The sequence below is a fragment of the Plutella xylostella genome, chromosome 8 (genome assembly GCF_932276165.1).
Source record: "Plutella xylostella chromosome 8, ilPluXylo3.1, whole genome shotgun sequence".
In the NCBI taxonomy this organism is placed as follows: Eukaryota; Metazoa; Arthropoda; class Insecta; order Lepidoptera; family Plutellidae; genus Plutella; species Plutella xylostella.
The window spans coordinates 10,304,580-10,316,981 of NC_063988.1; the positions used below are offsets into that span (position 1 = coordinate 10,304,580).

At 43.0% G+C, this 12,402-nt stretch overlaps 2 protein-coding genes across 4 annotated transcripts in view; one reads left to right on the plus strand and one right to left on the minus strand.

Moving 5' to 3' along the window:
* LOC125488493 (E3 ubiquitin-protein ligase Ubr3-like) overlaps positions 1–12,402 on the plus strand; it is a 59,167-nt gene that overhangs the window by 19,806 nt on the left and 26,959 nt on the right. The gene's annotated exons all lie outside the window — the stretch shown is intronic.
* LOC105388803 lies at positions 268–11,349 on the minus strand. Of its 3 annotated transcripts, none has more exons than XM_011559780.3 (9): positions 10,755–11,349; positions 4,917–5,058; positions 4,002–4,139; positions 3,340–3,557; positions 2,977–3,069; positions 1,945–2,069; positions 1,327–1,566; positions 1,009–1,140; positions 268–721 (listed from the first exon to the last, which is right to left on the minus strand). In XM_011559780.3, exons 1-9 carry the CDS (start codon positions 11,310–11,312, stop codon positions 379–381), a joined length of 1,989 nt encoding a protein of 662 aa, XP_011558082.3. In that variant the 5' UTR covers positions 11,313–11,349; the 3' UTR covers positions 268–378. The 3 variants fall into 3 exon arrangements, with proteins under 3 accessions (XP_011558082.3, XP_011558081.3, XP_011558084.3); XM_011559779.3 differs by lacking the exon at positions 1,945–2,069 and adding an exon at positions 2,316–2,443 and having other exon boundaries at positions 10,755–11,346; XM_011559782.3 differs by lacking the exons at positions 1,945–2,069; positions 10,755–11,349 and adding exons at positions 2,316–2,443; positions 6,195–6,739.

Sequence of the window (12,402 nt, forward strand, 5' to 3'; positions counted from 1 at the left end):
TTATCCTCTGAGCTGAAAGTTGTGTTACCCACGACTTTTCGTGGTGACCCCGACGACAGTGGCCGTTATTGCCAATTATCTTTCGTGACATTTCATGTACACTTATATTTCATATTTGTGCAATAAAGTATCAAATAAATAAATAAAGTATGGCAAAGTATCTATAAGTTTGTAATCGTGGCGTGACTAACAAATATAAATGTTGACCTTTCTCTCGCATGCGGTTGCGTAATAATAAGTTGATTAACTTTAATAAAACCCGTTAAATCACATTCAAATCACTTTATTTATCAAAAGACTCTTACATAAAACTTAGTACAAAACTTAGACTAGCCACCTAAATAATGAGTACACAGTACATACACTCTTAACTAACACTCAATTGACCATCGGCGCGAAATCCGCCGTCTCCACGTCTTCGAAGTCTTTAGGGGGCGCTTCTGCTTTTATATGTCTGGTGTAGTCGTAGGTGCGTAGACTGACGGCTATGAAGCCTCCCGACCCCCGCGCCCCTCTGTGTATGACCCCCGCCCCGCTCAACATAGCCGCTCCTTTTAGCGGCTGAACTGGCTGTATGTCTATGAAGGGAACTGTGCTCTGGGCCGCATCAGCTTCCAGGTCTGTGTTGACGAATTCGATGTACTGGTCGTGTTTTGAGTCGACGGGTAGGGGTGTGTGCGTGCGCGTCGGGATGTCTGGACGGTAGAGGTGGAGCTTTGATCTGCGGGAGAAAGAGAAATAAGATTAGTTGGGTTGTTGTAGGCTGTGATATAGATGTTTTGATCTGTATAGCTAGTGAATGTCTTATAGGTACAAATATTGTCTAGGAGTGTGTGTAAAAAGTCGATGATTGGTTGAGGAGCACTACTGATAACGGCCTAAGAAAAACAGGGACAGCAATATCCAACCTTCCATCAATATTTCATGCTCCTCAAAGACCGTAAGAGAGACAGATTGGCCACAAAGAAGCCCTCACAGCCTAAGAGGGACAGAGACAGCAATATTTACCTCGGTATCTCAGCTCCGTCTGTATTGTCGTTGCTGATCCACTGGCTCTTGTCTGCCGACAGTCGCCCGGTCGTGTAGTTGAACGGCGTCGAGCGGATCTCGAAGTGTAGGTGAGGACCGTGCATGCGGAACCTGGAATTTAGACGTTAGGGTTGATGAAATAAAGTTGAAACTTGATCAACAGTTGTCTATAAACCAGAGGTTTTTCTTCCTTTATGGGAATGGTTATTTACCGTTCTTGTAGCGGAATCATAAGGTCAATTGGGCTGGATACAAAAAGCTTTACTGAAATTGGTATCAGTAAAATAGTTGACTCACCTAACACCAGTAAGAATGTGTCCTTCGGGTGAGTCCAACTGGTCAAGGTCGATGGCTCGCTTCTCATACGTGAGCGTGTGGTAGTCCACAGTGTCCTTGACCCCCATGTCCTCGGGGTCGAAGGCCTGCACGCTGACCCAGCCGTCCGGGGTCACGTGCCCCCGCTCCCCTAGTGACCCCTGCGACACTTGCAGGTGGAACACTCGTCCAAGCTTCACTAATCTGACTCCAGTCACGACTCTGTGGGGTTGAAAATTGTATTAGTGTGTGTTTGAGTGTGTGCATATTAAAAAGGACTCCCGCACCATTGCTGTTAGCACTAATTAGTTTCGTTTCGTTATTGTTAGCACCTGTTGTTAGAAGGACCCAAGCTCTTAATAAAAATAACTTAAATCGACTTATCTGCCAAATAACACAAGTTTTTTCATTAAAAAAAACTAATATTATGTGCCTAAATAAGATTAAAGTCGAAAACTGAATCCAAACCCTACAACAGCAGCTACTATCGACCATCTTAAATCTAAACTACAGCAAAAACTTCAACCTTATGACACCAATATCTAAGCCACAGCAAAAAACCCTCCAAGCAGACCCGATAACCCTATAACGGCTACTGACTTGTTGGCGGTAACATTGGCCAGCGCCTCTCTCATGCTGAAGAAGCGTTCGCTGACGGCCGCCGGGTCCTCGCACAGGCACATGCAGTACGAACAGTGGTTCAGCCAACGCCACCAGGAGTCCACCTAGAATGTCACACAGTGGTTTAAAGCCTAGTGTTGGGGGTCGATAGGTTGGCAATCGATTGGGTGCCGAGAAAAAGCTGGTGGTATCGATGTTTGGCCCATATTTGTGCACGAAACTTCGCCGTCGATAGCCAAACTATCGACTGACAGCCAACACTAAAACATCCTGGCAAACTGGGTCCTTCTAAACTCTACTCTAAACAGGCAATAAGTGCGGGAGTCCCATTTGTGGCAAATGGAACTGACTTGTTGTTCTTTGAGTCTGAAGTGGCTTCTCGTAGACTGAAGTATCTGTGGGACTGCGGTCCGGATTCTTCGCACAGACACATGCAGTAGGAGCAGTGCCAGAATAGCCATCTCCACCACGAGTCCACCTGGGGAAGTAGCGGTTAGCGTGGGAGCGAAAGAGACGGATAGAGGTTTCACATGTCTGAGTTCAGCTGGCGCTGTTTGAGGGAGGGAGATAAATAAGTTTCGTTGCATCGGTAGCGTTGATTCAGATAGACTTTGGTCTGCTAAGATTTGTTGGTACGCAGTTGTTGTGTTTATGATTGTGACACTGACCCGGTTTAAAGGTGAACAAGATAAACTAGAGTAATCACTGCCAAGTTGATAGCAAACAATATTGGCCTACAAATAGGGTTTTATCGTCTTAATTCATCTTGGTATTGATAAAATGCATTTTATGACCTAACTAAAACCTCTATTAATAAATTGCAGCTTTATTATCTGTATGATGTTTAACGAAGCTTTGTAATTAATCTTCATTGAAACTAAACGGTTTTAAAGCCATATCAATTTGCTCACTCGCACAGTCATATGACATTTAATCCAATAGTGCAGTTCGTCAAACTTTGGCGCCAACATTGGCCCATACAGGATGCTATGAATTAGCTGTTGGTCTCACCTTGGTGGATCCCCTCATGCAGGTGCCCGCATGGCCCAGAGTGCGTCCGTTCTCGTACTCTATCCACTCGTAGCGACGGTTGCTGTTGCGACCCTGGAAATTAAATATAAGGGGTTAAGTTCCATTTCTGAATCACTTTTATAACTCTTGTTGATCTGGATCACAGTGAGATTTCTTAACAGTCAATCTATGGTCAAGTGAAGTCAGATTGAGAGGTATTTTCTTTACTACCGACCGAAAACATGAGATGGATTTTGAAGCAGATCTGCTAAAGTGCTAATGTATAGTTTATCGATGACGAAGGAGAGCTTTTATTTCCTAGACATCGTTAAATAATATCAAAAATGAACCATAGATACTCACAGCCGGGCACACCCACATGTCACTATCGATGTACTGGCACTCCAATATCCTTCCTTCGCACTTCTGTTGCCGCTGGCAGTACAGGTCCCTGAAGCAGCCGTGGTTCTCGGCTAGCGTGTAAAAAGCGCAGTTTTCTTTGCACGTCCCGTCGGGGTTCATGTCCACTTCGTTCTCGATGTAGCCCTGGAGTAGGCGCGTCACTTCTGCGTAGGTTTGCCCTGGAATTGAGAGACATATGATATGAGGAAAGATGTTGTTGTATTTTGAGGTGTTCCCTTTCTTTCCTTTTCTTATTTTATGGGATGTCTATGTCTACTGATTCTTAAATATATTTTTTGTACGGATGGTAAGAAAAATATGCAATAGTAGGTGTCGTTTAATTATCGTTACACTGCCGTATTATTACCATGTAACCCCAGATAATTTTGCAGGTGGTATGGCTTCATTCACCGAAGCTATAGGCTTTCCTCCTAGACCGTTGGCTACATCTATAAGCATAGCTTAGCTCCCTAGCTGCATACACTCGACGAGCTAATGGGTCAAATCCTTATATTCCGTCGACCGACTTTGGGTTCGTCCGACATGAGCTGGTAGATCGAATCCTAGGATTTCATCTAAGGACATTGAGTCCTTCTGGGCCTTATAGCTCCCTCTCCACATACCCTCAACATGCGCCGGCGGGTCGCAGCGATGCAGGTCGCGGCTGGCCATGGCGAGCGCCGCGCGCGCCGCCGCCGCCGTCTGCGTGCTCCGCTCCGAGTAGCGCTGCCGGGTCAGGCTCGCCTCCTGGGTGAAGTTGCCTGTGGAGGGTTAAGTCAGGTTGTGAGATTGGATGATGGTCTGAGGGTTAAGTCTGGTTTAGAGAACGCTGCCGGGTTAGGCTCGCTTCCTGGGTTATAATATTTCTTGTGGAATGAAACGGAAATACCTACTGTTTCAATTTACCGAATGCTGCAAGCGCTCGCTAATCAGTTCAAAAAGTCATGCTACGTTATGTCATAGCACCTAGGTATAGCATGTTCACATGTAAATATTCTAGTGCTTTTAACTATTTTAACAACGTAAGTGTGTTTATATCTGTTCCTTACTGTGTTATGGATACGTAAAGTTAGTATTCATATTATAATAACATAAGATTCTAGCATCGAGTGAGCCATTTGCCTCTATTGAACCATGTTAGCTGCTAACATAATAACTTAAACGGCGGTCATTTAATTTAAATATTTGCTAGCCTCTTAATAGCACACATAGTTATTACTTGTTTTTTATGCTAATCAGTATAACTCGTATAGTTTTCCCCGTTAAGAAGTCAACTGGAGCAATTTCACAGCCGTCCTTCGTTGTCACTGTGATTTTGTTATTTAGATGTAGAGGAATTTACTTCTCGTTTACCCCTACTACATTTACTTTACATAAAACACTACTATCAGAATAAGGGTTATTCACACTACCAAATTTGCTGCTGACTAAGCCTATCCTACTTAAAATTAACATCATAATCACAATAATTCGCGCACGTCAAAAATTACCATCAACACTTGTCGCTACAACGTCAACAAAAGCGCCAGCACACTCACCTTTCCCATAGATCCTCAACAGCATCCAGCTGAACTGCATCATGGCGTACCCCTTGATCTCGGTCAGCGACACCGTGTTGTACATGTCGTGGATGAGCTGGTGCGGAGACAGCTGCAGTTCGCACAGGTCTGGATGCACCTCCTGGAATGAGAGATGATGGAGGTCGGTTGGAGATTAGGGGGTTTGGGTGTGGGTGGTGGGACTGAGGTCGATTCTGATGGTCTTGTTGCGTGTTGGGGATAAACATTAGACTAGGGTTTGTCGTTGTGGTGAGATGGTTGGCCAGTCAAATAAGAAGCAGTCGATGCTATCAGTATCTAAGGAATAGGTGCGTAACAGCAGAAATGACGTCGTGCAGGCTTCTGTTGGAACATGGTAAATAATAATAACCCTAAATCGTATATTTAGCGCGGAGATTATGGGTACTTCTACATAAATATCGAAAATTACCACATCAGAAAGTGACATAAGATGTTGTTTTGGTAGATGTTGTATGAGATTGTTTACACTTATTAACAAAGAAGTGAGTTTTTTATTTAGGGCTTGTTTTTGTAGATGTTGTATGAGATTGTTTACATTTAACAAAGAAGTGAGTTTTTTATTTAGGGCGATCATCATGTCACCGCGCCGTGTTTATATTACAATAATAACATCTCGGTAAACACTCGCTCATGGATTTGTGTATTCATCATATCATATGTTTACATATTCGGGCGGCACTAACCACAATAATTCATAGATTATTTTAGTGTATGGAGCATTTCTGTATGCGAAGTAAATTAATTTCTGAATGATTTCTCGGTATTTTGACGAAACTTGTTATTGTATTGTATTTATCCGTGTCAGCTTTCCGAGAAATGTAGACCAATAACAGTACGGCCTAGTATTTTCATGCCTATCAATTATGCCTTATTAGTTTTGTGTTGACGTTTTCATTTTAATACTGAATTGATTCAAATGTGCACTCAATAACGCTTCAAAGACATGTCAAGGGTAACCGATTGACGGTAAAACTTTCTCTGCTTTGTTAACAGCTGTTGAATCCATACTACAGTGGATACAATTACCTACTCGGCTTGGACTTAACCCTCGCGCCTTGTAAACTAACGGTGAGGTCACTGACTCGGTATTATTTAAACACAGCCTGTTGCGGGGTAGAAATCTCTTTGTTAGCAGTTGCAAATGCACGTTCCAGACTCGGACATACTGCATTCCCGGCACGTGACTGCACGCGCGTGTGTCACTTCCTTTATTCACAACACTTCACTGCGTCATACCTGCAAGGGCGTCCTAAACAGGTCGCCGTGCTTGAGAAGGTCGTCGAGCTTCCCGACGGCCTGCTTGACGGAGGCCTTCTCGTCGAGCAGCACGCCCTCGGCCAGGTCCAGCCACTCGCGCACGGGCGCGGGCACGGCCCCCGGCACCGCCTGCCGCCTGACAAACTCCACGAAGTTCTTGTACAGGGTGTCCACCACCTGCATCTTCTCCGTGGCCTTCCTCCACAGCCAGGAGTCGACGGGCGGGCGCGGCGCGCGCGGGATCGCCTCGAGCACGCCCGCGAACGCCGAGAACGTCTTTGTTAGCTCGACGTCGCCGCCGAGCCCCGCGTTGATCCAGTTGGCGTCGGTCACATTGACCCACAGCTGGTCCTCGATGCGGTAGAAGCTGTGTCTCGCCTCGTCCACCGGCGTGATGTCGTCGGCCAGCGCGAGCGCGCACAGCGCCAGGAGCGCCGCTGCTCTCATTGTTCAGCTATGTTCTCTAGGTGCGTGTCGGTCCGCGGCCGGTAGTAAACTGACTGGTGAGGCTCGAGGGGACCGACTGGTTATGCCGCGCGCGCGCTAGTGATGCGCTGTCTCGTGTGTGTCGATGTTTTGACGCTGATTCTAAATCGCCGATTTAACGGTACAGACGATTGCTTATTCAATAAATTGCAATGTTGACCTCTCGATTGGCCTTTAAATTAGGTGCAGTGGATGAAAGTATTGTTTAAACATCAAGGTTTTTGAGGAAAAGGAAGTGTTCGATTGTTCTGTTGAGTTGGAATAAACAACAATCTGTCGTGTAAAGTGATTGAGGAAATGCGCTGCTTTCCTTGGCTGCTGTTTATTCGTGATGAAGATATTTTATAATAATTTTATTGGATAAATACGATGAACATTGAGCATCGGTAGTGACACACTAAGAGGTCTACTGTAAATATAAGTTTTTGTTTTTGAGGTCGCTCTTTCTCATTATTATAATCTGTTGCGTACATTTTGAGTTAAGTTCGTCTACTAAAAGAATCGTTTGAAACGAATCAATTCACCACACTCGTGTCCCCACACTACGCCCGCATGTTACTTGATTCACAACTACTCAACTAACCCACTCTTATCACAAGCACATACGGTTCAAAATAACTTATCCATCTGCTACTGGTTTATACCTTATTGGGTTATTTAATTTAGCAGACCTCCAGCTGTCTTGCTAGTGCAGCTTATGAGGAGGTGTTAAGGTTGTTATTGGATTGTTGTGTGTTGTAGTATAGTCAGTATAATGTTATTATTATTTGATTGAGATTGTCAGCTGGTGCGTTGGTACGACTCCCGCGCATCTGTGCAAACGGGTGGAAGGATGTTTTTGTTGTCTCATTTACAAATCACTATTATTATTTATGCTTGGAGATTATTAGCTGTGCATAATTATTATCGGCGTTCTATGCAATGCCGTTGCTTCACGGATGATTGTGTAATTGTAGTTAGTCGTAATGACTGATTGACTCTAGGCATTTGGATTGTTATGATTTCTAGGATATAGGTTTGATTTAGGATTTATTGCGTTTTTGTGTCGGGTTGGATATAGTGTTGTTTTTTGGTTGTAAGAAATGGATTAGGAATGTCTTTTGATTTATTTGTCTTGGGTACAAAGAAGTTGCCCCAATTTCCAATAATTGATTGTTGAACTGATTCAGTATTCTCACGTTTGCGTCTCCCACAATGACGCGAGATCAACACTTAATACTCGAAACGTGATTAAAACCTCATCTACCGACTCTTGTATTGCTCTAAGAACATTTTACGTGGGTTATCTTGTATGTTTAATTAGATTTTTTCTTTGTTTTTATATTCAAGTCATCATTAGTTAAACTGTTATGGAGTTGCTAATGGATAGTTGATACAACGTGAAGAGGATTATAAGTAAAGGATTGGCTAGGTGAAGTGTAGTGTTTCTTAGAATGCATAACTGAAAATATCGATATCTATTAGTTAACTTTATAAAATTAAGGTTGTTCACCCTTCATTTTAAATTTTTAAAATTTATTAACTAACTTAAAATTGTAACTTAGTTTTTGCTATGTATATATCAAAGAATAACACATCGATATTATATGCCTAGAGGAAGGATCAAAGCGCACGAGAATTTAATAAAAACGCTTGGTTTTTATCGCCGTATCGGATTAGTTATTTTGCTGATCAATAATATTGCAAGTCTTATGTCAGTAGTAAATAAAATCCCCCTTCCAGCACATAGGTAATGTTAATGTCAATGATATCAACATTTACATTGGCTGTGGACCCGTAATGTAAGTGATCTATGGACTGTACGGATATGACTCACGTTCAGCATGCTTGTACCAGGAACGTGCTTTGAAAACTCTGCAAAAACTTGTAGGTAAATAATACACATGTTTGCGCAAGAGTTAAGAGAGTACTAGGAACTTGCGTTGCTACTGTGTAGACAAATAAAAGTTAATGACCTTAGCTTTTGCGCTCATTACCACACAACACCAACATTTAGAATAGAAGCTCCGAGATCACAAATATAATGTCATAAACAGTTATAATCGCTGGGTATGAATGAGGAAGGCCAAGGAAAAGAGCTACGGTGCCCTGGGCATTGTCCAGGAGTGCGCGTGTTGGCGGATGATGATGATACAACTGATGCAATATTCACGATGTAGTGACCACGACTTAGGATAACCATGGAGTTATTGTGCATACTGCGTTTGCTTTGCTATTGATCGCTATTATTAGGGTCTTTTTACTACATAGGTAAATATTATATTTAATCAATAACGTTTTTGCATAAATAGAAGTAACCTTTGACCTTCGTTGTTATCACTACCGAGTTCGTTACACGCTTTATTTAATTTTCATTTATAAATCAGCAGTATTTTATTTTATTTTCCTTTATCTCGATAGTAATGTTTCCATGGGGTACGTCAGTCTTTCAGATATCTGGCAAAGAAAACAATTGATTTTCCTTTCTAATATATTCATAGTAAATTCCTTTAAAGTTATCATTATCATTAGGTATATAAGCCCTCCTTTGTCAGGCTAGTGCAAATGCGTGCCTATGTACATATTGGCAGTTTCAGATAAAATGATAACAACGACGCCCCTCGTGTTGCTGATGTACCTATACCTACTTCCTATTCGTTATGAGTTCCTGGTACCCTGACACTGTATTTGCCAACTAGCCTTTGTGACTTGATACGACTGTGGCAGTTAAATATTGAATGCAAAGTTCTTGATAACAGTACCTATGCCAGTTTGACCAGCTGTGTCACTGTGTAGCGGTTCTCATGAAGCTTTGAAACAGACATTTAGTTTGCTATTCTATAGTATGATAGTCTTACTTGCAAATAAACATATTTACGAAGCTTCAATAAAATTCGTCCCATCCTTGCTTACTAAATTAATCATAGCTGTTAAAATGAAAACCAGAGGTGCATGAGTCGTCATCAGTGAAAGTGGCATGACTGGTGGGAAACACTTCTGCACCTTGTCGTGAATGAAATGGTTGAAGTAGGTCGACTTTTTGTCCTAAACGGTGCTATTGTTTATTGTGTCAATAACTGAGGACATTCTTCTACAGCTGTTGCAAACTAGTCCATACAACACTAACTGTAAATACCACTGACTATTGAAGTCAACAGATAAATAACTAACAGTGTTTCTCTCTACGAACTGAAGATGTAAACTTAACGAAACATTAGAACGACGTTGTCATAAAAAGTTATTCTAAAATTGGGTGTAAAAGTATAAAAACGAGGGTGATATCTTAACGGGTAGGAGTTGTTTGACCCCGCGCTGTTTCCTTTGTGACTCACTCCATTGGACAGATCGGAGCGATATCGTGTGCCAGACTGATGCTGTTATATTCCGACTGACATGCATAACTTAAGTTTTTATTGGTGGTTTCCGCCGGACCACCCTTTTTGGGTCTCGGTCTTTTGAAGGGATCATGACTGATTTGATTTAGTGTTGAAGATAAGGAGGTTTAATATATGAAAACTTTCCCATGGTTACTAAAGTTGAAGTAACTCACCCGTTGCAATCTGAACGTTACACTTTAATCGAGGTCGTCTCTTTGTGAGCGTCGACATTATCTCACAATATAAGGTTTCCAATGACAACACCGACTTGAAGTGGTGCTTCTACAACGGATTCCACTCCTGCAATGACTGTCTGTGAACCAGGCATCAAAAACTAGCAGCTGTTTGTTTTTAATCATTTTTCTTTTGTTTTCTAAACTGTCATTGTTACTTATATCAATCTGTCGGAGCTTGCCTACTGAAATATCACGAGACAATAAGGGAGAATGCGATGTTTTTTCCGCTCTAACACACACAAATCAAGCTTCGGAATGTATTGTTCGTTTCATGGGTTTGCGTGACCAAATTTCAAGGACCATCCTAGAATCTGACCATGTTCCGCCATATAATGATGAATGCACACTCAAAACGCATGGAACATAAACACTGAATATTTGCAGCTACAGTTAAATACTTAGAATTCGAATCTATGTAAGCCATGCCTAGCTTCTCAGCCGGGTGTGTCCGTGGTACAGACCTGCAAGTCGTCGAGCACGAGCTGCAACAACGAGCGGCCCAGCAGGTGCTGGTGCGGCGGCACGAGCAGCGCGTGCGCGCGCTCCAGCAGCCCGGGCAGCGCGCCTCGGTCCGGCGACACGCACCACGCCGCGAACTGCTCCAGCGTGCTGCGCTCCAGCTGCCCCTGCAGCTGCACGTACTTGCGCATCTGCTTCTCCGCGCCGTCCACTCTAGCTAACAAGTCCGCTAGATCCGTCAATCGGAGCTCCAGACGCGCCCCGCGGCCGCCGCTTTGAGCCATTAACATAGCCACTGCATCACTCTTGTCCAATGCCAGCTCCAGACGTTCTATAGCACGCGAGACGCCAGCCAGCCGCGCCAGCACCTGCCTCTCTCTCCGCCGCACTAACGGCAGCTCAACCCCTCCAGTCGCGTTGAACGGCTTCCCAATCACGTCCCAGGACATGAGCACTTCTTCACCGATCTCCTTGCCGAGCTTGATGACGTCGAGCGCGTCGTCGATGAAGGCGTGCGTGGTCGCGAGCAGCGCCAGCAGCGCGACTAGCCGCCCGGTCATGGCGGAGGTCGCGGGGGCACTGAGCAGGCAGGCCGGGTTGCCAACCTCCCGCCGGCAACCCACCAATCAACGCATGCCTTTCTTTTTATGAATTCTTTGAACAGATGCGTGAATCACCGATGTATCGGACTTTTTTGCATAGGCTGTCGTTGAAGTTAAACGGGTTTCACGTGTCAAGTTAGAGAATCCGTATAACTGGCCGGTCTAGTTTAGCTCGTGACGTAATGCGTTCGTTCACGCAACGCCGCTGAACTGTATGCGGGTCGAGTGGGGCGTCAATAAAACAAACTTACATGATCATGATTCAAAGTCATTTCCGGTGGTTGATTATCAAGGCTATTATTATATTATGTGCATTATTTAGCTTTGCTTTTCGTGTTGGAATATTTGTAACTAAATATTACAATAAAAATGGGAAAAGATTATTATGTTGGCAACATTGTGTGCGACAGACGGAGGGTAAACCCCGCCACAACACTGTGAAGTGTTCTTTTATCAACAAAAGCTTTTTGTTATACGAGCAACAGAATGATACGCTATGAATACCGCACCCATTTTTTATCGACCTGTTAGCTATTAAACGAAAAAAATATCCTTTTTATCGCATTCTTGGAAGCGTGATGTTTACTATTTGGGTGATTCTCAAATGACGCGATTTAGGTATGTCCAAGCCATAAAATACATGAAATTGATAGTTTTATACCAGGATGTATTTTTTTTAAAATAATGTATCTTGTGACCGTTTTTATACATTAGTAATGTAATTCATAAATTTATAAAGAAAGCGACAATGATTTTTTAAAACTCAATATCATAAGTTCTTTGGCGCGTCCTTCACTTGATTTTATTTTGAGGTCAAGAAAAACTCACTTTTTAAAGTAAAATAAGCTTATGATTTATATGTTATCATTATAACAGATACTTATGGTAAATGTAAATTAGGTTTCTATTCACTCTTAGGTTTAGTTTTCAAAAATATAACGCATTCAATTTTGTCCGAGAAAAAAAACTAACTTCTTTGGCGTAACGATACCGTCTTCCTACTCTGCGTTTAAACGATCACCGGACATAATCACCATGCGTCCCTCAC

Excerpts from the sequence above, each read along its gene's own strand:
- LOC105388803 (XM_011559779.3), bottom strand. The coding sequence starts at position 11,312 with ATGACCGGGCGGCTAGTCGCGCTGCTGGCGCTGCTCGCGACCACGCAC. Across the intron at positions 4,140-4,916 it reads GTTGAGGATCTATGGGAAAG|GCAACTTCACCCAGGAGGCG; the intron begins GTGAGTGTGCTG and ends AACCCTCCACAG. Across the intron at positions 722-1,008 it reads GACGGAGCTGAGATACCGAG|ATCAAAGCTCCACCTCTACC; the intron begins GTAAATATTGCT and ends TTTCTCCCGCAG.